The sequence below is a fragment of the Rana temporaria genome, chromosome 3 (assembly GCF_905171775.1).
Source record: "Rana temporaria chromosome 3, aRanTem1.1, whole genome shotgun sequence".
Lineage (NCBI taxonomy): Eukaryota > Metazoa > Chordata > Amphibia > Anura > Ranidae > Rana > Rana temporaria.
In genome coordinates this window covers 47,178,867-47,204,231 of record NC_053491.1, presented here as the reverse complement: position 1 = coordinate 47,204,231, position 25,365 = coordinate 47,178,867, and the positions used below count along the sequence as shown (strand labels likewise).

At 46.9% G+C, this 25,365-nt stretch overlaps 1 protein-coding gene across 1 annotated transcript in view; it reads right to left on the bottom strand.

The window, feature by feature from the left end:
* Positions 1–25,365, bottom strand: part of STRC (stereocilin) — a 152,935-nt gene that overhangs the window by 61,447 nt on the left and 66,123 nt on the right. The window contains exon 13 of the mRNA XM_040341538.1: positions 6,757–6,924. Within this exon, the coding sequence (XP_040197472.1) occupies positions 6,757–6,924 (168 nt within the window). The remainder of the gene's footprint in view (positions 1–6,756; positions 6,925–25,365) is intronic.

Below are 25,365 nucleotides of genomic sequence, written 5' to 3'. Positions count from 1 at the left end.
ACAAAATAGGGGATAGTTTTATGGCATTTTTATTGATAGCTTCGGATCGGGTCGTGAGCGCGCCCGCTGCGCGTTTGCGACTCCACGGCTGGGCTCCTCAAGAGGACGTACAGGTACGTGCTTGTGCCCAGCCGTGCAATTATGCTGACGTATATCGGCGTGAAGGGGTCCTTCAGTGGTTAAAGGCAAATATGATGTTCATTTTGCAAGGGACTTTTCACCAGAACTGGTGAATGTGGTAAAAATTTATTTTTGAAAGACTTTAACCGCTTAACGACCGCCGCATGTACAAATACGTTGGCAAAATGGCACGGACAGGCAGAACGACGTGCCCGTGCCAGAACGACTTGCCCGAGCCTGGGGGGGTCCGATCGTGACCCCCCCCCGGTACACGCGGCGGTCGGTAACCCGCGGGGAGCGATCCGGGAAGACGGCGCGGCTATTCGTTTATAGCCGCCCCCTCGCGATCGCTCCCCGGAGCTGAAGAACGGGGAGAGCCGTATGTAAACACGGCTTCCCCGTGCTTCACTGTGGCGGCTGCATCGATCGAGTGATCCCTTTTATAGGGAGTCTCGATCGATGATGTCAGACCTACAGCCACACCCCCTACAGTTGTAAACACACACTAGGTGAAGCTGAACTCCTTCAGCACCCCCTGTGGTTAACTCCCAAACTGCAACTGTCATTTTCACAATAAAGAATGCAATTTAAATGCATTTTTTGCTGTGAAAATGACAATGGTCCCAAAAATGTGTCAAAATTGTCCGAAGTGTCCGCCATAATGTTGCAGTCACGAAAAAAATCGCTGATCGCGCCATTACCGTGTTTCCCCGAAAATAAGCCCGGGTCTTATATTAATTTTGCCAGCCAAAAACATACTAGGGCTTATTTTCGAGGTAGGTCTTATATGCTGTCTTCTCTCCCCCCTGCCGGTCAGAAATCCCCTGTGGAAATTCCTAAAATTTACAGCACCGCATATTGCATAATGTGTATGTCTGCAATTCAATTGTGCCACATACCTTCTTCTAGTGCTGGGCACATCTGTAACCCTTTGAAGCTCTCTTCCCCTCTTCAAGCACTGCAGAGGGAGGGGGGCCCGAGATCCCTCGCTGACAGCTTGCAGAAGAGCAGAGCAGCCCGACATCAGCTGATCGCTGCTCGGCGATTCTGTTCCCCGCCGGAGCTCTAAGGAATGCAGAGGGAGGGGGGCCCGAGATTCCCCCTGACAGCTTTCAGAAGAGCAGAATAGCAGGACATCAGCTGAGCGCTGCTCGGCGATTCCGTTTCCCGCCGAAAGCCTCTTCCCAGCTCCAAGATATGCAGAGGGAGGGGGGCCCGAGATCCCCCGCTGGGAGGAGAGGGAAAGAGGAGAGCAGCGCGAGTACAGCTGAGAGCACAGGGAGGTCAGCGCTATACCAAAAGGTATTTGGCAAAACTATACTATATAATAGTGTAATATAGTGGACTCTAGTATTTCCCCAGCACTCTGAACTAGGGCTTATTTTCGGGGTAGGGCTTATATTGCAGCCCTTCCTGAAATTTGGGGTAGGTCTTATTTTCAGGGTAGGTCTTATTTTCGGGGAAACACGGTAGTAGTAAAAAAAAAATGCAATAAAACTATCCCCTATTTTGTAAACGCTATAAATTTTGCGCAAACCAATCGATAAACGCTTATTGCTATTTTTTTTACCAAAAATAGGTAGAAGAATATGTATCGGCCTAAACTGAGGGGAAAAATGTTATATATGTTTTTGGGGGATATTTATTATAGCAAAAAGTAAAAAATATTGAATTTTTTTCAAAATTGTCGCTCTATTTTTGTTTATAGCGCAAAAAATAAAAACCGCAGAGGTGATCAAATACCACCAAAAGAAAGCTCTATTTGTGGGAAAAAAAGGACGTCAATTTTGTTTGGGAGCCACGTCGCACGACCGCGCAATTGTCAGTTAAAACTACGCAGTGCCGAATCGCAAAACCTGGCCTGGGCATTTAGCTGCCTAAAGGTCCGGGGCTTAAGTGGTTAAAGACTATCCAACCACATAAATAAAAATAAATATATTTTTGCTTGCATATGATTGGTTGATGAAAATCAGTAGAGCTTTACCTAATTTTCTAAGCTAAGGGGAAAATCCCATGCAACATGAATGTTCCCATGCAAAGTGAACAGCCTATTTGCCTAAGGCTCCTTTCACACTGGGGCGGGAGGCGCGGTGGCGGTATAGCGCCGCTAAAAATAGCGGAGCTATACCGTCGGATTTGCCGTGGGATTCGGCCGCTAGCGGTGCGGTATTAATTGTATATATTTTTTTATTAAAGGGCCCAGATATTTTTTTTATTTATTTTTTATTTTTATTAAAGGGCCCAGAGGTCCCCAGGGGCCCGGAGGTCACTAGGGCCCCGGATGGCTACCCCCTTTTTTTTATATATATACAGTATATATATATATATATATATTTTTTTTTTGTAAGGTTCCCAAGGCAACCCCCCCCAATACGTTGCACCACCCCCGCTTCTCAATTCACGCCCCCACGCTTCTCAATTAGCGGCGGCACCCCCCCTCTTCTCAATTTGAAGGTTCTCTGCTCCAGGGGGCCCATGCCTGAAGCTGTGTAAGGGGCCCCATAATTCCTGATGGCAGCCCTGATAGAAAGTCCTGTCAGCGGTGACACTGTGCCGCTGGAGGGCTTTGTTTTATAGGTAAGTCTTTCATAATGTACTAGTATATGATGCATACTAGCACATTATATCATTACCTTGTAGGGGGCCTGGAATTTTTTTCCCTAGGATTTTAAGATGGTATTAGATAGGCAGGGAGACCTTCAATGTTTTTTCTGTGGACATCCATTAAATAAAGTTGTAGTCGTATGTTGAAACCTGGTGACCTGGTGTTCTAGAAACACCAACTACTAAAACTTAAAGTAAAATTCTATCCAAAACATATTTATTTTGGACAAAGTGGTGAGGGGTTAGAACATCTGTAAGATTTGTCTTGCTATCTGTACCTACATTGGTGAGGATTCATGTAGAACTTCAGGCAAAACTTTTTTTTCATTTTGGATAGAGTAAGGGAGGGTATTAACCCGTGCCAGATATTTATTTTTGTTGCCATCTGTGTCCCAATTCAGACATTTCCTCTCACTTCCTGTCCCATAATCAGATAGGAAGTGAAAGGAAATCCTTGCAAATGAACCACTGGAAGGATTAACCCCCTTAATGACCGGGCCATTTTATGCGATACGGCACTGCGTCGCTTTAACCGACAATCGCGTGGTCATGCGACGCTGTACACAAGCAAAATTTATGTCTTTTTCCCATGATTAGGTATGCAAAATGAAACAGCAATGCACTTGCAAGCAGGCTAGTTTTTATTGTAGACAAAACCTACAATTAGGCTGATTTACTTAAAGGGGAGTTCTAGCTATTTGTATGTTTATTAAAAGTCAGCAGCAACAAAAAGTGTAGCTGCTGGCTTTTAATAAACAGACACTTACCTGCTCCAGCGACGCGCCAGCCGGGGCTCCGCTCCTCTCCCCCCCTCCCCGGCCGGCGTCTTCATTCTCAGTGTGGGCACCCGGCCGTGACAGCTTTCGGCTTCACGGCCGGGCACCCACTGCGCATGCGCGAGCGGCACTGCGCATGCGCGTGCGGCGCCGCGCTGTGTAATTGGACAGGAGATCGCCTAGGACCTGTGACGTGTCCTAGGCGATCGCCTACAGCAGCCCCTTCCTGAAGGCGATTAAGCTTAGTCGCCTACAGGAAGGAGGAAGTGGGACAGGAAGTCCCACTCTTGCTGAAGCCCCCACTCCCCCCCCAAAAAATTACATGCCAAATGTGGCATGTAAGGGGGAGAGGAGTGGGTTAAGAGGAAGTTCCAAATTTGGGTGGAACTCCTCTTTAAGGAGTTGAGAGTCTTTACACAATAAATGATTTCATCTGCACATAATTGGATAATTGTGATAAATTGGGTTAGACTCTCAGTTACTTTAGTAAATCAGCCCATATGTCCCTTAGGTAATAAAACCCTCTTACCACCTGCTTGAAAACCTTTACAGAATGGACACTGAGCTGCGCATGCACAGGAATTACGTTAATCTGGGCTGGGCAAGACATTGCAACACTAGAGGAGAGGTGAGTGTATAGGTGGACTTTATCCAGTTTAAAGTGGAAACTCTATTCCTGCATCATTCTCTACCCCTGCCCCTATCCTGCATGTGGTTCTAGTATAGAGACATACAACACAGTGATGTGTCTGCATGTGCACTGAATTGTGCTGTGTACATATGCTCTCTGTAACACACTCTGGCACAGTGATGTCACAGTGCAATCCCAGGAGGCAGTGGGCAGAGGCGGCTCTTTAATTAGGCAAACTAGGCAATCACAGGGGCCTCGCGGCCGCCTAACTTAGCCCAATGCATTACCCCAGTTTTAAGGGACAGGGGACCTTAACGCTGCTGTGCTCAGGCAGCGTTAGGAGCCGCCAACGTCCCTAACAACCAGTGAATATTGGTGACACCCCCCCTTGTGACGTCAATGACCCAGCATGCCCTCAGTCAATGACGTCACAAGGGGGCAGGTTCACCAGGCGACATCTCCGGCTGCCCCCCCCCCCCTTACTTAGTAAAGAGCAGGATCTGGGGTAGGGTCACCACGTGTCCCGGATTTTGCAGTTCTGTCCCGGGCACATTCATTCCAGGACAATACAATGTCCCGGAATGAAACTGACACAGCCACCCCCCCACCCCCCGGGGCCAATCTGATGCCCCCAAAAAAGGCCGCCACATCACCGCTTTACTCACTGACAGTACTTTTCCTGGCTGGGAATGCCTGGAAGAGCACAATCCCCGCCCCCTGCTTGTGATTGGAGAAATCATAAATCCTGCCTCTTGTGTCCAATCACTGTGCTGTGATTCGTTACAGCACAAGCTGATTTTTGGGAAGGGAGGGTGTCCCTGAATGGTAGTTTGGAAATGTGGTCACCCTAATCTGGGGGCCGCCTTGTTAAAGTGGGCTTCCAGATTCCGATAAGCCCCCTGCACGCAGACCCCCCACAACCACCAGCCAGGGTTGTGGGGAAGAGGCTCTTGTCCTTGAATTATTTTTCCCATCATGGGCGTGAGTGGGGCCCCATGTCAAGTATTGCCTAAGGCCTCACAAAGCCTAGAGCTGCCTCTGGCAGTGGGGCCCCACATGGATCCAAAGTCAGGAAGTGCTGCCTTGCAGCAGGAAAATGTACTAAACTAGGAACTGTGAAACTTTCCCCTATTTTTGTAAGATAGAGGGTGAGGAACAAAAATAGGAACATTTCTCTTACTTGGGCATATGAGCTGATTTTCTAAAGGAAATGAGAGTCTAACCCAATGATAACAAATATGGTTCCACTTTAAGTTTTTAACAGTACCCTGATTGAGTAAAGATTTTACCCAGCCTCCCCTATGTATTGCTTGTATTAACCTGCAGCCAGATTTTCAAGAGAAGTACAAGGTTTAAAAAAAAAAAAGTATACTCACCTAGGTGATAGGGGATGATTCGATGCTGCATTTGTCTGGTGCCAGCTCTGCACTGAGAACTGAGTGATCAAACACTGCTGATTTCTCAGTTCTCCCCTCTGTTCTGAACAGAGATGGATGACCGTCAGTCACCAGCTCTCTACTCTGCCACTCCAGTGCTCACTAGAGCATCAAGCTGGGGAGGGAGCAGATGGCTCAGTCCTACAATGGCGCAACTGAGAGGCTGAGTCAGTTGCCGGTCCAACCATAGTGTTGGTATCTTTCCAAAGCCTGAACCAGCTCTGTGACACCAGCCAACTGCCTACTTTAGCCCACTGTTGACTGAAAAAGGGTCAACAGGAGTTCAGAACGAACTGCACTCCTGTGATACATAGGAGAGCTACGGCTAAAATACCTTTGGCTACACTTCTTTAATCACTTAAGGACCCCCTACCGACGATATACGTTGGCAGAATGGCACGGCTGGGCACAATCATGTACCTGTAAGGCCTAGCCATGGAGTCGCGAGCGCGCCACCGGCGGCGCGCTAGCGACCCAGTCCGAAGCTCCGTGGCCGCACCCGCGGGACCCGATCGCTGCCGGTGTCCCGCGATCGGTCACCGGAGCTGAAGAACCGGGAGAGGTGTGTGTAAACACACCTTCCCCAATCTTCATTGTGGCAGTGTCAGTGATCGTTTGTTCCCTGATATAGGGAAAGACGATCACTGACGTCACACGTCCAGCCCCGCCCCCCTACAGTTAGAAACACATATGAGGTCACACTTAACCCCTACAGTGCCCCCTAGTGGTTAACTCCTAAACTGCCATTGTCATTTTCACAGTAATCAGTGCATTTTTATAGCACTTTTTGCTGTGAAAATGGCAATGGTCCCAAAAATGTGTCAAAATTGTCCGATGTGTCTGCCATAATGTCGCAGTCACGAAAAAAATAAAAACCGCAGAGGTGATCAAATACCACCAAAAGAAAGCTCTATTTGTGGGAAAAAAAGGACGCCAATTTTGTTTGGGAGCCACGTCGCACGACCGCGCAACTGTCAGTTAAAGCGACGCAGTGCCGAATCGCAAAAAGGGGCAAGGTCCTTAACCTGCATAATGGTCCGGGTCTTAAGTGGTTAATGTGTCCTGTCCAATTGCACTCTGATTGATTGGTATAGGGCAACACAGACAGCTCTTGTACTTATAATAATAAAAAGCCCAAAATTAAATGTATATTGTTGCTGAGTGTGTAGAACCTGGCATAATCACATACCCGCAATGACTGCATAATGGCTGCCTTCTGTGCAGCAATCAGTAACGGCAGAGAAGAACCTAAGCACTGACAAGCTCTTGTTAAGAGTTGGCTAGGCAGAGTACGCAGATATTCTGGACTAAGGACGGGAATCAGGGAGTGCAGTCTACAAATCACTTGTTCTGCAACCTGCAAAAAAAAGGACAAATACATCATTATATAATTTCCTTTCAGTCCAAAAACTGGTTTATTTTTTACCATCCCTGTCCCATTGCAGAGATTTCCCTTCATTTCCTGCCCGATAGCCAAACAGGAAGTGAGAGGAAATCTTTGCAAATTAAGGGAGTCTATTGCCCAGCCCCCCCAGGCCCTCAGAACTAGTGTCTCCATTTGAATTTTTTTAGGGCAGGTCTTAAATAGCAAGGGTGTGGCTTTGACAGGAAGGGGTGGGTCACATTTAAATTAGAAGGTGCATGAGTTTAGTCAGGCCTAAGGCAGCACAAAACCTAAATACACTACTGGTCAACCTAAACATTTCTAGATACTGATTGTGATGAGGATAGAAGAACACCATGCATCCCATATCTTATTGCATTTCTTGGGACAGCCTCTATGTTCATATATGAGTTTCTCATATGACAGTATTTGATTCGCCATCCTGATCCATGTACAAACAGATGGGGAAATAGGCAAGATCCATTTAATTGCAATAGCTTTTTGAGTCAAAAATAGTGGGGTGGATTCAGTAAGCAATTGCGTCTGCGTATCCATAGATACGCAGCGTAATTGCTTAGTTGCGCCGGCGTATCGACTTTTCTGTATTCAGAAAGCTCGATACGCCGACTGCAGCCTAAGATATGACTGGCATAAGGCTCTTATGCCGTCATATCTTAGGCTGCATTCTTACGATGGCCGCTAGGTGGCGTTCCCGTAGTGGTCAGCGTAGAGTATGCAAATTGCATACTCACGCCGATTCACAACCGTACGCGCGTCCGGCGTTCGCATTTTACGTCGTTTGCGTTCGTCTTTTTCTGCGTAAGGCTGCTCCTGCTATTAGCAGGAGCAGCCAATGCTAAGTATACCCGTCGTTCCCGCGTCGCGATGTTTGAAAATTACGTCGTTTGCGTAAATGAATCGTGAATGGCGCTGGACGCCATTTACGTTCACGTTAAAGCAAATGACGTCCTTGCGACGTCATTTGCCGCAATGCACGTCGGGAAAGTTACGGAGCGCCCCCGCAAATTACGGAGCTACTGCTTCGTGAATGAAGCGTAGCGCACATAATTTATGGAGGCGTAGCGTAAAAACGGTACGCTGTGCCTCCGTAAGAGGGCGCAAATGTACCTGAATCTAGGCCAGTGGGCTAGATTCAGAGACAGTTCAGTAGATACGCCGTCGTAACTCTGAATCTACGCCGTCGTAAATTTAAGCGTTTTCTGGAAACCAGATACGCTTAAATTAGGCTAAGATAGAGCGGTGTAAGTCTTCTACGCCGTCAAATCTTAGGGTGCATATTTACGCTGGCCGCTAGGTGGCGCTTCTGTCGATTTCAGAGTAGAATATGCAAATGAGCTGGATACGCCAATTCAGAAACGTACGTGCGCCCGGCGGATTTTTTTACGTCGTTTGCGTAAGGCTTTTCCCAGCGTAACGTTACTCCTGCTATATGAGGCATAGCCAATGTTAAGTATGGACGTGGGGCCAGCGTTGAATTTTGCGTAGTTTACGTTGTTTGCGTAAGTCGTTCGCGAATAGGGCTTTGCGTAAATTACGTTCACGTCGAAAGCATTGACTATTTGCGATGTGATTAGGAGCATGCGCACTGGGATACGTTCACGGACGGCTCATGCTCCGTTCATGAGAAACGTCATTTACGTGGGGTCATGTTTTATTTACATAAAACACGCCCACCTCTTGACAATTTTAATTTGGCACGCTTACGCCGGCAGATTTACGCTACGCCGCCGCAACTTACAGAGCAAGTGCTTTGTGAATACTGCACTTGCCTCTCTAAATTGTGGCGGCGTAGCGTAAATAACATACGCTACGCCCGCACAAATTTACGTCCCCCTACCTGAATCTAGCCCATATTCTTGTTGAGACACTTTCGGTCCAGAATCCCCTAGCTCAGGATTCAGCACCCGGATCTCTTCAGGTTAATTCCTGCAGAATTCAAGTCTGATAGGTGATCACCATCAAGCCTCTCAGTACATGGTGCATCCTTCGATTAAGTTTCCAGGCCTCTCCTGAGATACCAGCCTCCAGCTTGGTCCTCTCCAAGATAGGTCCTTCATCAAGCGGCTTCCTTCCTCCAGGACGGACAGCACAGGATCACCTTAAAACCGTAAACCCAGTCTGCTTACTGGGCCTACTCAACAGATCACAACCCTGGACCAACGTGGTCCCGGAGCCAGGATTGCAGGATCACGCACCCCCGGCCAGGAGGGCCACGAGGTGGCGGGACGACAGACCAAGGATCGACAAACTCAGCTCCGTGGCCTCTGTTCCTTAAGTACTCCTCCCCAGGATGCACAGCAGGACGACTAACCCTCACTGATTGGCTGCCGATGGGAAAACACCAAATATCACCCTAACTTAGCTGCTGCCACCCTTGGCCTGGGGTGGTAACAACACCCCAGACAAACCAATGGTGGTCAAATTTAGCCAAAATCATAAATGTCTGAGTTAACTAACACTCAGAGTCTCTTCTACATTTGAAGCAGTGCCAGCCCAACAGGGGCAGGCCGCTACAGATATATGCAGTGTATGTGTTTATGGAATGATTGAATGATATATACGTTATTTCTCACATTTTCTCCATGAGATAAAAAAAAAAGATACTTCTTAAAATATTTGGGGGTATGAATCCCAAATGTTAAGAGGATAAGATAGAGAAAAGAATTTCAATGCACATTTTGTATATTATTCTTACCAAAGAATTTTGGTTCAACCATAACAATATAATTATCAATTCAGAACAGTAAAAGATGGTAACAACACATAGGGGGCCTAATCCTCAAAAACCCGGCGCAACGTAACTTTTGCCATTTAAGTTACACCGCCGCAAAATCTCTACCTAAGTGCCCGATCCACAAAGCACTTACCTAGAAATTTTGAGCAGTGTAACTTAAATCCGTCCGGCGCAAGGCGTTCCTAATCTAATGGGGCGAGTCCCATTTAAATTAGGCGCACTCCCGCGCCGGACGTACTGCGCATTTTCCCGACATGCATTGCGCGAAATTACGTTACGCCGAGTTTTGTGAATCGCGCCGGGTAAAAAAAGTTGCGTCGGGAAAAAAAAGAGATGCGGCGGGAAAAAAAAAATTTTTAAATTTTTTTTACAGCGTCGCGGGAAAGAAGGGTCTACTTTTACATGGTGTACTAACTTTACACCTTGTAAAAGCAGCCCTAATTTTGCGACGGCAAACTAATACTTACGGAGAAAAAACAAAGCGTAAAAGCTTCGTGGATCTCCGTAAGTGCTAATTTGCATACCCGAAGCGGCATTTCGACGAGAAATGCCCCCAGCGGCGGCTGCGGTACTGCATCCTAAGATCCGGCAGTGTAAGTCCCTTACACATGTCGGATCTTCTGCCTAACTATTGGAAACTGATTCTGTGGATCAGTTCCAAAGATAGAAACAGGGGGCCAGATCCACAAAAACCTGGCGCAACTTAAAAAATCCCATTTAAGTTACACTGCCTTAAAATTTCTACCTAAGTGCCCGATCCACAAAGCACTTACCTAGAAATTTCAGGCTGTGTAACTTAAATCCGGCCAGCGCAAGTCGTTCCTATTCAAATGGGGCGAGTCCCATTTAAATGAGGCGCGCTCCCGCGCCGGCCGTACTGCGCATGCGCGAAGTTACGTTACGCCGAGTTTTGTGGATCGCGCCGGGTAAAAAAAGTTGCGGGAAAAAAAAAATTAAAAAAATTTGACAGCGTCGCTCGGCATGCATTCCTGAGAGGGAGAACTCCATGCCAATTTTCAAATAAAAAAACGGCATGGGTTCCCCCCCCAGGAGCATACCAGGCCCTTAGGTCTGGTATGGGTTGTAAGGAGACCCCCCCCTATGCCGAAAAATCGACGTAGGGGGTCCCCCTACAATCCATACCAGACCCGTATCCAAAGCACGCTACCCGGCCGGTCAGGAAAGGAGTGGGGACGAGCGAGCGCCCCCCCCCCTCCTGAGCCGTACCAGGCCGCATGCCCTCAACATGGGGGGGTTGGGTGCTCTGGGGCAGGGGGGCGCACTGCGGGCCCCCCCACCCCAGAGCACCCTGTCCCCATGTTGATGAGGACAGGACCTCTTCCCGACAACCCTGGCCGTTGGTTGTCGGGGTCTGCAGGCGGGGGCTTATCGGAATCTGGGAGTCCCCTCAAATAAGGGGGCCCCCAGATACCGGCCCCCCACCCTAAGTGAATGGATATGGGGTACATCGTACCCCTACCCATTCACCTGGAGGCAAAGTGATAGTTATTAAACACACAACACAAGGGTTTTTAAAATCATTTATTAGTCTGCTCCGGAGGCCCCCCTGTCTTCTTTATTAGCTCTAATACCAGGGGGGGCTTCTTCTTCCACTCTCCGGGGGTCTTCTCCGCTCTCCGGGGGTCTTCTTCTATCTTCGCCGCTCTCCGCTGTTGACTCGGCGCACCCCGGTTCTTCTCCAGCTGTCCGGTGCCTTCTCCTTCAGCGCTGGCTGCCTGCTATCTTCGTGTGTTAGCTCAATTACTAGCAGGCAGCCAGCGCGGTCTTCTGTGACGTCATCTTCTTCTCTTCTCTTCTTCTCCCTTCTTCCGATGTTGACACGACGCCTCTTCTCACTGCAATGATGGAAGCGCGCCTTGCATCCCATTTATATAGGCCTCACCGTCCCATCATGCTCCGGTAGGTACCCACGTGGCATGCGGCCTGGCACGGCTCAGGAGGGGGGGGGCGCTCGTCCCCACTCCCTTTCCTGACCGGCCGGGTAGCGTGCTTTGGATACGGGTCTGGTATGGATTGTAGGGGGACCCCCTACGTCGATTTTTCGGCATAGGGGGGGTCTCCTTACAACCCATACCAGACCTAAGGGCCTGGTATGCTCCTGGGGGGGGAACCCATGCCGGTTTTGATTTTACAAATTGCCGTGGAGTTCTCCCTCTCAGGAATGCATACCAAATGCCGTTGCTTGAATGTGCTTTTACATGGTGTTACTAACTTTACACTTTGTAAAAGCAGCCCTAATTTTACACTTGCAAACTAAAACTTATGGCGAAAAAACGAAGCTGAAAAGCTTTGTGGATCGCCCTAAGTGCTAATTTGCATACCAGAAGCGGCATTTCGACTCGAAATGCCCCCAGCGGCGGATGCGGTACTGCATCCTAAGATCCGGCAGTGTAAGTCCCTTACACATGTCGGATCTTCTGCCTAACTTTGGAAAACTGATTCTGTGGATCAGTTCCATAGTTAGAACCAGGGATACGACGGAGTAACAGTAGATACGCCGGCGTATCCCTTTTGTGGATTAGGTCCAGGATACCTTCGAACATAAATAATCAAATATTAATAGCCAACTGTTATAAGACTACAAATGTTAATGTGACGCGACAGGATCATGTGGCAAACTGCTCCTTTAACCACTTTATAAATCGCACAATAGCCAAAAGACGGCTAAAGCGCAGCTTTGTTGTTCCAGGAGGGCATCCATGGACATCCTCCCGAAACCACGCCCCCCAAGCGCCCACTGGGGTGCACATCAGTTGCGCTCAGTGACCACTGTGCCCACAGGTCACGGTAGTGCCAATCACAGTGGTCCTTTACCATGTGATCAGCTGTGTCCAATCACAGCTGATCAAATGTAAACAGACTTGCTGGTTATCGGCAGAACTTTGTTTACGTGCTGTTACAGCCTGTGATCAATGCAGGCCCATTAGTCTTGTCTATCAGTGCCCATTAGTGCAGCCTATCATTGCCAATCAGTGCTGCCCATCAATGCCTCCTCATACGTGCCTCCTCATCAGTACCACTGCCACCTATCAGTGCTGCCTATTAGTGCCCATCAATGAAGCCCATGAGTGTAGTCTATCATCAGTCCCACCTATCAGTACCATCTAATGAGTGCCCATCAGTGCAGGCTATAATCAGTGCCATCTATCAGTTTCAATCAGTGCAGGCTATCATCAGTGCCATCTATCAGTTCCAATTTGTGCCATCTATCAGCGCCAATTAGGGATGGAACGGATCATCATTGATCCGTGATCCGAACGGGCCGCCGCGTTCGGATCGGCACACCATGCAATCTACGGACTGTGGCCATAGGAAAGGCTGCGACCTCAGCCTAGCTCCGGAGTGGCGGCCATCTTGGTACACCCGGCAGCAGCTGCCTAGGTGAGATGTGGGGAGATGTGGACATTATATGGTGGCGATCTGAAAAATGATCCGATCCGTGACTCTGATCCGAGGCACCATTAGTGCCAATCAGTGCCGGCTATCATCAGTGCCACCTATCAGTACCATATCATGAGTGCCCATCAGTGCAGGCTATCAGTGCCATCTCATGAGTGCCCAATCAGTGCAGGTTATCATCAGTGACACCAGTCAGTGCCAATCAGTACCATCTATCAGTGCCAATTAGTGCCATCTATCAGTGCCAATCAGTGTAGGCTATCATCAGTGCCATCTATGAGTGCCAATCAGTACAGGGCATTATCAGTGCCATCTATCAGTGTCAATTAGTGCCATATCATGGGTACCCATCAGTGCAGGCTATCATCAGCGCCATCTCATGAGTGCCCATCAGCGCAGGCTATCATCAGTGCCAATTAGTGCAGGCTATCACCAGTGCCATCAATCAGTGCAGGCTATCATCAGTGCCACCTATCAGTACCATATCATGAGTGCCCATCAGTGCAGGCTATCATCAGTGCCACCTGTCAGTGCCAATCAGTGCAGGCTATCATCAGTGCCATCAGTCAGTACAGGCTATCATTAGTGCCACCTATCAGTACCATATCATGAGTGCCCATCAGTGCAGGCTATCATCAGTGCCCATCAGCGCAGGCTATCAGTGCCACCTGTCAGTGCCAATCAGTGCAGGCTATCAGTGCCAATTAGTGCCATCTATCAGTGCAGGCTATAATCAGTGCCATCTCATGAGTGCCCATCAACGCAGGCTATCATCAGTGCCACCTGTCAGTGCCAATCAGTGCAGGCTATCAGTGCCATCTATCAGTAACATATCATGAGTGCTCAGGCTATCAGTGCCACCTGTCAATGCAGGCTATCATCAGTGCCACCTATCAGTACCATATCATGAGTGCCCATCAGTGCAGGCTATCAGTGCCATCTCATGAGTGCCCATCAGCGCAGGCTACCATCAGTGCCATCTGTCAGTGCCAATTAGTGGCATCAGTGCCATCTATCAGTGCAGGCTATCATCAGTGCCACCTATCAGTACCATATCATGAGTGCCCGTCAGTGCAGGCCATCAGTGCCATCTCATGAGTGCCCATCAGCGCAGGAGAAAAATTACTTTATAAATTGTTATTACAGAAACTCACCAAGTCATTAAACTCAGTCTGTAGCTGCAGGCAATCCGCCCCTCTGAAGCACATTTCCCATAATTCTTTGCAGTACACATGAGGGAGGGGGAGGGAGGAACGCTGTGCTCGGCTCCCCCTCCTATGTACTGCCGCTGTCGGTCGGGGGAGTGATGGGAGGAGGAGAGGGGCGGGATGCTAGGAGAGGGCGGGGTCATGAGTCCCCGGCCCGGTGACTTGTTGTTAAGGTTCCCCTAACGAGATGGTTCCTGTAAGGACTGCGCAGGCGCAATCCTTGCCGACGGAAATCTCCGAACCTCGGCCGGCATCCAGGCTCATTCTTTAACATCCCCATGGATTGGAGAATGTTAAAAAAAGAGCCAGGAGGCCGAGCGAGCGGAGCTAGGACGTGAGGCCGACTGGCCACTTTCCTCAAATTCCACGTCGCCCTGGATGCCGGCCGAGGTTCGGAGATTTCCGTCGGCAAGGATTGCGCCTGCGCAGTCCTTACAGGAACCATCTCGTTAGCCGGAACCATATCGTCAGATCACCGTGATTGCAGCTGCTTCTTCCTGACAAATGCGGAGGGAGGAGTGGCGGCTACAAGCAGCGCACAGCCAGGAGGGACGTCCGGTCACCGTAGTTTACAGCATGGGCGTCCGCTGAAATTTTTTCAGGGGGGGGGGGCGCTTCGGCAGTCGCATTTAACCCTTTCTTTGACCGCTAGCGGGGATTAAAAGCGCCCCCCCACGTTAAAATGTAAAAACACCCCACTGTGCCCCCTGCATCTTTCAATATCTCTTTATCACTACTGTGTACCCCCTCTCCACAACTGCATCACTGCACCCCTTTACATTACACAGCACCCCTTTATATTACACAGCACCCTGCACCTCTGGACCCCTTACATTACACAGCACCCTGCACCACTGGAACCCTTTACATTACACAGCACCCTGCACCTCTGGACCCCTTTACATTACACAGCACCCTGCACCTCTGGACCCCTTTACATTACACAGCACCTGCACCACTTAACATTACACAGCACCCTGCATCCCTGGACCCCTTTACATTACACAGCACCCTGCATCCCTGGACCCCTTTACATTACACTGCACCCTGCACTGTGCAGGACATTAATACATGAGTAACCATAACCAGTGCAGGACATTCCCCCCCCCCCCACTCCCACCATGCTGCATATTAAAAAAATCACAGACAGTCATCACAGTTAATAATCTTCAGACTGCATCATTCCGTATGGCATGATGCCATACAGAATGCAGTCTGAAGATTTTTTTAATATGCAGCATGGCGGCGGGGGGGAGGGGGGTAAATGTCCTACACTGACATTAATACATGAGTTACTATGATCACTGACCAGTGCACCCTCCTGACATTTTAAGGGTATATATATATACAAAGAAAAATGTGAAGGTTTTTGTTGCTTAAAGTGCTAGTTGTTTGGCTGTCTCTGGTGGCTTTGCAGCCAAGAAACTAGTATTTTCAGAAGGGAAGTCAGTAAAAGCAGGCTGGCTTTGCAGTGCAGTAATGCAACACACATTGGCACACTTTGCACATATTAATGTTTGCACTGAATTTTTTTTATTTTCCAATAATTTTTATTGAAAATTATTCATATCAAGTTTACAAAGCAAAAGCACTGACATTTTTTTTAATGGCTCCCCGATGCACTAAAGGGACACACCTGCTGCATGGTAATACACTTTGATTTTTACTATATGAAATTGTGATTGTTATTATTCGATTAGTGAGCCATTTTACAAGTGTGTGTATCACACACACACACACACACTTGTAAAATGGCTCACTAATCGAATAATAACAATCACAATTTCATATAGTAAAAATTAAAGTGTATTACCATGCAGCAGGTGTGTCCCTTTAGTGCATTGGGGAGCCATTAAAAAAATGTCAGTGCAAACATGTACAAAGTGTGCTAATGTGTGTTGCATTACTGCACTGTCTGCAAAGCCAGCCTGCTTTTACTGATGTCCCTTCTGAAAATTAGCAAACAATTAGCGCTTTAAGGGGATTGGTAGCAAAAACCTTTACAGACTGTCTGTGTCTGTGTGTGACTTGCCTCAACAGCGCGCGGGCTCCTCTTGGTACAGCTCTCTACGCTCCTCCCAGCCATCAGTATCACCGACGTGATCCCCTCCCGGCGTGAGTGACGTCACGCCATCAGGACGAGCTCCAGGCTAGGGGGAGTGAGCGATCATTGGCTGGCCAGAAAACAAGGGGTGGTGAGCCGAGCGAAAGGTAAACAAACAGTCACAGACTGACTTGATATGCCGTGGACATTAGAGAGACAGTGACAATCGGCGGCGCAGGTTCGAGAGGCGGCCTCAGCTAAATCTAAATGTGTGTCACATTGTCTTACTACTGATTCTAGGGGGGGGGGCGAACGCCCTCCCTTGCCCTATGGAGCGGACGCCCATGGTTTACAGTCACTTTAAATGGAAGTTTTTGTCCTAGAAGAAGTAAAGTGACGATGACAGGAGGTGACCCACGTCCAGTCCTGAGGACACAAGGTGAGGTCACCACTCTAGGAGGGCCATATGGTAATCTGGGCTCCCCATAGGAGGTCCCCTCCCCCGGGTTCCTATCACAGACCATCCACCGTCATACATGCAGCTGGCAGCCTTTCCCCCTTCATGCTCAGCAACACCTCACACAAACCTGACTACAGGAACCCGCTCAACCCTGCTACTTATAGACTGACGTCACGTCCAATCCTACCAAGAGAGAAGGGGGCGGGAATCCTTCCACCAATCGCAACTCCTGACAGCACGTAGACCCAATCAGAACAACATACTTAAAGCGGGGGTTCACCCTTAGAGGGCACTTTTCCCCCTTAGATTCCTGCTCGTTATTACTAGGGGAATCGGCTATTTATTTTAAAATATGTGCAGTACTTACCCGTTTACGAGACGCATCCTCTCCGTCGCTTCCGGGTATGGGCTTCGGGAATGGGCGTTCCTTCTTGATTGACAGGTTTCCGAGAGGCTTCCGACGGTCGCATCCATCGCGTCACGATTTTCCGAAAGAAGCCGAACGTCGGTGCGCAGGCGCAGTATAGAGCCGCACCGACGTTCGGCTTCTTTCGGCTACGAGTGACACGATGGATGCGACCGTCGGAAGCCTCTCGGAAGAATGTCAATCAAGAAGGAACGCCCGCTCCCGAAGACCCATACCCGGAAGCGACGGAAGAAGATGCAGCTCGAAAACGGGTAAGTACTGCACATATTTTAATATAAATAGCCGATTCCCCTAGACCGAACGAGCAGGAAGCTAAGGGGAGATTTTTTTTTTTTTTTTAAATGGGTGAACTCCCGCTTTAAGACACCGGAGGGCACATGGGTGTGTTTTTTTCTTTTTGGGCTTATCGCCGATATCGGGTCACATGACATGTCCTAGGAGGGAGCCAGACACAACGGAGGGGCGGCAGACGGCAACAGAGACCCACTCTCCTTATACCGATAGACACGCCCACTCCCCCTGGCTTTCCCATAAGGAGGAGGGGGAAGCTGCCTGTCAGGGCTCCGCCTCTAAGTAATGTTCTAGGGGAAAAAATACAGATTTTAACTTTTAACCACTTAAAGGGGTGTTCCACCCACAATTTCACGTTTTAAATATAAATACCCCTGTAATACACAAGCTTAATGTAGTCTAGTAAAGCTAGTCTGTAAACTAAGGTCCGTTTTGTTAGGTTGTTAGAGTATTTAGTTAGTTTATAATCTAGAAATAGGCCGTGGCCATCTTAAGTGTGGGCATCATGAAGCCAGACTGTATGACTTCCTGGATTTCTGTCTTGCAATGTAATAGTTTCAGGTCAGGTTTCCATAGCAACGGGAGTGTCAGAGGAAGTTGCCACCCCTTCTCTATGCAAACCTCTCCTCCCCTCCTCCTTCCAGGAACCAGTATATATCTATCTATCTATCTATCTATCTATCTATCTATCTATCTATCTATCTATCTATCTATCTATCTATCGTGGTGTGTACATACTAAACGTGCGCCGTCAATAAATTCATTTTGTTTAGTTTCGCATTAGCCATTATTTCGTATTTCGTGCCCGAAACTCAATTTTCGTTAGATTCGTTCACTTTTCATAAAAAAATTACCAACATTCGTTATGATGAATTTAAAAAGCTGGATGCTCAAAAAGGACTAATAGTATCTGCTGTGATCATTATGAGGGGTTCCTACCATCACTGTGCTGTACGGATGCAATGCGCAATGTTATGGTGGCAATGTGCTGTGCTGGGGAAAGGAGGAAGCAGGAGGAACTCAGCACAGCACAGGGATGGTGGGAACCCCTCATAATGAGCACAGCGGGTGTACAGACCCAGGAACTCAGCACAGGGATGGTGGGAACCCCTCATAATGGGCACAGCGGGTGTACAGACCCGGGAACTCAGCACAGGGATGGTGGGAACCTCTCATAATGGGCACAGCGGGTGTACAGACCCGGGAACTCAGCACAGGGGTGGTGGGAACCTCTCATAATGGGCACAGCGGGTGTACAGACCCGGGAACTCAGCACAGGGATGGTGGGAACCCCTCATAATGGGCACAGCGGGTGTACAGACCCGGGAACTCAGCACAGGGATGGTGGGAACCTCTCATAATGGGCACAGCGGGTGTACAGACCCGGGAACTCAGCACAGGGGTGGTGGGAACCTCTCATAATGGGCACAGCGGGTGTACAGACCCGGGAACTCAGCACAGGGGTGGTGGGAACCCCTCATAATGGGCACAGCGAGTGTACAGACCCGGGAACTCAGCACAGGGATGGTGGGAACCCCTCATAATGGGCACAGCGGGTGTACAGACCCGGGAACTCAGCACAGGGGTGGTGGGAACCTCTCATAATGGGCACAGCGGGTGTACAGACCCGGGAACTCAGCACAGGGATGGTGGGAACCCCTCATAATGGGCACAGCGGGTGTACAGACCCGGGAACTCAGCACAGGGGTGGTGGGAACCCCTCATAATGGGCACAGCGGGTGTACAGACCCGGGAACTCAGCACAGGCGTGGTGGGAACCCCTCATAATGGGCACAGCGAGTGTACAGACCCGGGAACTCAGCACAGGGGTGGTGGGAACCTCTCATAATGGGCACAGCGGGTGTACAGACCCGGGAACTCAGCACAGGGGTGGTGGGAACCCCTCATAATGGGCACAGCGGGTGTACAGACCCGGGAACTCAGCACAGGCGTGGTGGGAACCCCTCATAATGGGCACAGCGAGTGTACAGACCCGGGAACTCAGCACAGGGATGGTGGGAACCCCTCATAATGGGCACAGCGGGTGTACAGACCCGGGAACTCAGCACAGGGATGGTGGGAACCCCTAATAGGCACAGCGGGTGTAAAAATACAGCCCAGTTCTTGTAAATGCTGCACCCCCAGGCAGTATCAGCAGTAACCAGGGCAGCAGCCTGATCTGTAGGCAATGTCTTGCATGGGGGGTCACCAGTAGAAGAAAGAATCATAGAGACACAACACACTGACCACCCTGCACAGCACTGATCTCAGTAATAACAGCTGGACACTGATCACTCACACACATCCTGTGCTTCCAAAACCTGCCATGCTGTGACCTGTGCAATGTGACCAGGGGAGGGGGTGGAACATTCCAAGGAGCTGGGGGGTTATCAGGAGGAAGAGCTGAACTGAAGGCTGGTATCATATCATCCTGTCCTAAAAGTTTCAGATAGACAAAGAAACTGTTTACTGTGCCATGGGGGGAGGGGGGCTGAGTGTGTGCAGAGCCCCAGAAGACCAGGTATTCACTCCATTGTTGCTGGCTGCAGTTATGAACAGAGAGTGTCTACTCTCTGTCACACTGCCCAGACCTCGCACTGACAGCCCACCCCCCTCCTCCTCCGGAGTCCGGACACTCAGACAGGAGAGGAGATAGAGAGAGCAGGATCTCCTCCTCCTGTGTGTAAGCAGCCCCGCCCACATCCAATCCCTGGCAGCTCCGTGCCTTGCAAAGGGAAAGCCTGCAGCTAGAATTCGAAAAAACGCGAGATTTCGGTAGGAGGCAATACAAAATACATGACGCTGATATCCCAGGAACCCTTGCAAATCGCCTTATGCCTTAATTGCCTAGGCGATTAAGCCAGGGAGCTGAGGATTAAAACGGAAAAAAGGTATTTACTATGCAAAAAAAGAAAACAGATTGTCCATTATGAAAACTAGGCACTAAGGGCATGCAGCACAGCCAAACATGAAAAAATGGGTGGAACTCCTCTTTAAGGACCGGCTCACGTACATATACGTCATCACTTTAAAGATGAATATCTCGGTAACGGAAGCAGCTGCTGCCACAGCTGAGATATCCATCTTTAACGTGGCCGGTCCTGTAAACAATAATGGTGGTCTCCGCGGCGGATTTGCCACATACGTGAGCAGCGCCCGCATAAGTGAGGTATTGCCGCGATCATTAAAGCGAGAGCAAGCAATAATTCTAGCCCTAGACCTCCTCTGTAACTTAAAAGATGCAACCTATAGAATTTTTTAAACGTCGCCTATGGAGATTTTTAAGGATAAAAGTTTGACGCCATTCCACGAGCGGGCGCAATTTTGAAGCGTCACATTTTGGGTATCAATTTACTCGGCATAACATTATCTTTCACAATATAAGAAACAATTGGGCTAACTTTACTGCTGTCTTATTTTTTAATTAAAAAAAGTGAATTTTTCCAAAAAAAGTGCGCTTGTAAGACCGCTGCGCAAATACGGTGTGACAAAAAGTATTGCAATGACCGCCATTTTATTCTCTAGGGTGTTAGAAAAAAATATATATATAATGTTTGGGGGTTCTAAATAATTTTCTAGCAAAAAAAACTGTTTTAAACTTGTAAACACCGAGTCTGAACATCAGGCAGTGGTTAAAGGAACAAAGGTTGTTTTTCTTAGTATACATGCAGGGCGGCTCAGTGGTGTAGAGGTTAGAGCTCTCGCCTGGCAGTTGGCAGTTATCCCGGTCGCAGGTTCAATTCCCGACCCCAAACACCAATCTGCATGGAGTTTGCATGTTCTCCCTGTGCTTGCGTGGGTTTCCTCCGGGCCAACCCCGGTTTCCTCCCACACTCCAAAGACATGCGAGTTAGGCTAATCAAGTCCCGATCTAAATTGTCCCTAGTATACTAAGAAGAGGATGGAGAGGAGTCTACTATCAAGAGGGAAGAGGAATCTACTATCAAGAGGGAAGAGGAATCTACTAAGAAGAGGATGGAGAGGAATCTACTATCAGGAGGGAAGAGGAGTCTACTATCAAGAGGGAAGAGGAATCTACTAAGAATAGGATGAAGAGGAATCTACTATCAAGAGGGAAGAGGAGAAAGAGGAAGAGGATGACAACATTTTTATGAATTCAAGAATATTATTATTATTATTATTATTATTATTAGTAGTAGTAGTAGTAGTAGTAGTAGATTAATAATAATAATAATAATAGTAGTAGTAATAATAGTATTAGTAGTAGTTGTAGTAATAGTATCAGTAGTATTAATAGTACTACTAGTAGTAATAATAGTAGAGTTAGTAGTAGAAGCAATAATAATAATAATAGTAGTAGTACTATTACTACTACTACTACTATTATTATTACTACTAGTAGTAGTACTATTACAACTACTATTACTACTTCTACTACTATTACTATTATTACTACTACTATTATTATTACTACTAGTAGTACTATTACTACTACTATTATTATTACTACTAGTAGTACTATTATTACTACTATTATTATTATTACTACTAGTAGTAGTAATATTACTACTACTAATACTATTATTGATACTACTATTACTTTTACTACTACTATTTTTATTATTAATCTACTAATAATTGTAGTAATATTTCTACTATTACTACTACTACTATTATTACTACAATTATTAGTAGATTAATATTATTATTAGTAGTAGTAGTAGTAGTAGATTAATAATAATAATAATAATAGTAGTAGTAAAAGTAATAGTAGTAATAATAGTAGTAGTAATAATAGTAATAGCAGAAATAGTAATAGTAGTTGTAGTAATAATATCAGTAATAGTATCAGTAATAATAATAATAATTGTAGTAGTAATAGTAGAAATAGTAGTAGAAGTAGTAATAGTAGTTGTAGTAGTAGTAGTAGTAGTAGTATCAGTAGTAGTAATAGTACTACTAGGAGTAGTAATAATAATAGTAGTAGTAATAGTAGTAGTAATAGTAGTTGTAATAGTACTACTACTAGTAGTAGTAGCAATAATAATAGTAGTACTATTACTACTACTGATACTATTACTACAACTACTATTACTACTTCTACTACTATTTCTACTATTACTACTACTATTATTATTATTACTCCTAGTAGTACTATTACTACTACTGATACTATTACTACAACTACTATTACTATTTCTGCTATTACTATTATTACTACTACTATTATTATTACTACTACTAATACTAATATTAATACTACTATTACTTTTACTACTACTATTATTATTAATAATCTACTACTACTACTACTACTACTACTACTACTACTACTACTACTACTACTACTACTACTACTACTAATAATAATAATAATATTAATCTACTAATAATTGTAGTAATAATAGTAGTAGTACTAGTAGAAATATTACTACAATTATTAGTAGATTAATATTAGTAGTAGTAGATTAATAATAATAATAATAGTAGTAGTAGTAGTAAAAGTAATAGTAGTATCAATAATAGTATTAGTAGTAGTAATATTACTACTACTAGTAGTAATAATAGTAATAGTAGTTGTAGTAGTAATAGTACTACTAGTAGTAATAATAATAGTAGTAGTAATAGTAGTAGAAGTAGTAATAGTAGTTGTAATAGTACTACTACTAGTAGTAATAATAATAGTAGTAGTAGTAATAGTACTACTACTACTATTATTATTACTTCTACTACTAACTCTACTATTACTACTATTATTATTAATACTAGTAGTACTATTACTACTACTGATACTATTACTACAACTACTACTAATACTATTATTACTACTACTATTACTTTTACTACTACTATTATTATTATTATTAATCTACTACTACTAATAATAATAATAATATTCTTGAATTCATAAAAATGTTGTCATCCTCTTTCTCCTCTTCCCTCTTGATAGTAGATTCCTCTTCATACTCTTCTTAGTAGATTCCTCTTCATCCTCTTGATAGTAGATTCCTCTTCATACTCTTCTTAGTAGATTCCTCTTCCCTCTTGATAGTAGATTCCTCTTCATCCTCTTCTTAGTATACTAGGGGCAATTTAGATCGGGACTTGATTAGCCTAACTCGCATGTCTTTGGAGTGTGGGAGGAAACCGGGGTTGGCCCGGAGGAAACCCACGCTAGCACAGGGAGAACATGCAAACTCCATGCAGATTGGTGTTTGGGGTCGGGAATTGAACCTGCGACCGGGTTAACTGCCAACTGCCAGGCGAGAGCTCTAACCTCTACACCACTGAGCCGCCCTGCATGTATACTAAGAAAGAAAACCTTTGTTCCTTTAACCACTGCCTGATGTTCAGACTCGGTGTTTACAAGTTTAAAACAGTTTTTTTTGCTAGAAAATTACTTAGAACCCCCAAACATTATATATATATATTTTTCTAACACCCTAGAGAATAAAATGGCGGCCATTGCAATACTTTTTGTCAAACTGTATTTGCGCAGCGGTCTTACAAGCGCACTTTTTTGGGAAAAATTCACTTTTTTTAATAAAAAAATAAGACAGCAGTAAAGTTAGCCCAATTTTTTCTTATAATATGAAAGATAATGTTACGCCGAGTAAAATGATACCCAAAATGTGACGCCTCAAAATTGCGCCCGCTCGTGGAATGGCGTCAAACTTTTACCCTTAAAAATCTCCATAGGCGACGTTTAAACAATTCTATAGGTTGCATCTTTTGAGTTACAGAGGAGGTCTAGGGCTAGAATTATTGCTCTCGCTCTAATGATTGCGGCAATACCTCACTTGTGTGGACGCTGCTCACGTATGTGGCAAATCCGCCGCGGAGACCACCGTTATCGTTTACAGGACCGGCCCCGTTAAAGATGGATATCTCAGCTGTGGCAGCAGCTGCTTCCGTTACCGAGATATTCATCTTTAAAGTGATGACGTATATGTACGTGAGCCGCTCCTTAAGTGCTTAAAAGTTAAAATCTGTATTTTTTTTCCCTAGAACATTACTTAGAGGCGGAGCCCTGACAGGCAGCTTCCCCCCTCCCCCTTATGGGAAAGCCAGGGGGAGTGGGCGTGTCTATCGGTATAAGGAGAGTGGGTCTCTGTTGCCGTCTGCCGCCCCTCTGTTGTGTCTGGCTCCCTCCTAGGACATGTCATGTGACCCGATATCGCTGATAAGCACAAAAAGAAAAAACCACACCCATGTGCCCACCGGTGTCTTAAGTATCTTGTTCTGATTGGGTCTACGTGCTGTCGGGAGTTGCGATTGGTGGAAGGATTCCCGCCCCCTTCTCTCTTGGTAGGATTGGTCGTGACGTCAGTCTATAAGTAGCAGGGTTGAGCGGGTTCCTGTAGTCAGGTTTGTGTGAGGTGTTGCTGAGCATGAAGGGGGAAAGGCTGCCAGCTGCATGTATGACGGTGGATGGTCTGTGATAGGAACCGGGGGAGGGGACCATATGGCCCTCCTAGAGTGGTGACCTCACCTTGTGTCCTCAGGACTGGACGTGGGTCACCTCCTGTCATCGTCACTTTACTTCTTCTAGGACAAAAACTTCCATTTAAAGTGACTGTAAACTACGGTGACCGGACGTCCCTCCTGGCTGTGCGCTGCTTGTAGCCGCCACTCCTTCCTCCGCATTTGTCAGGAAGAAGCAGCTGCGATCCCGGGACGGGGACTCATGACCCCGCCCTCTCCTAGCATCCCGCCCCTCTCCTCCTCCCATCACTCCCCGACCGACAGCGGCAGTACATAGGAGGGGGAGCCGAGCACAGCGTTCCTCCCTTCCCCTCCCTCCTGTGTACTGCAAAGAATTATGGGAAATGTGCTTCAGAGGGGCGG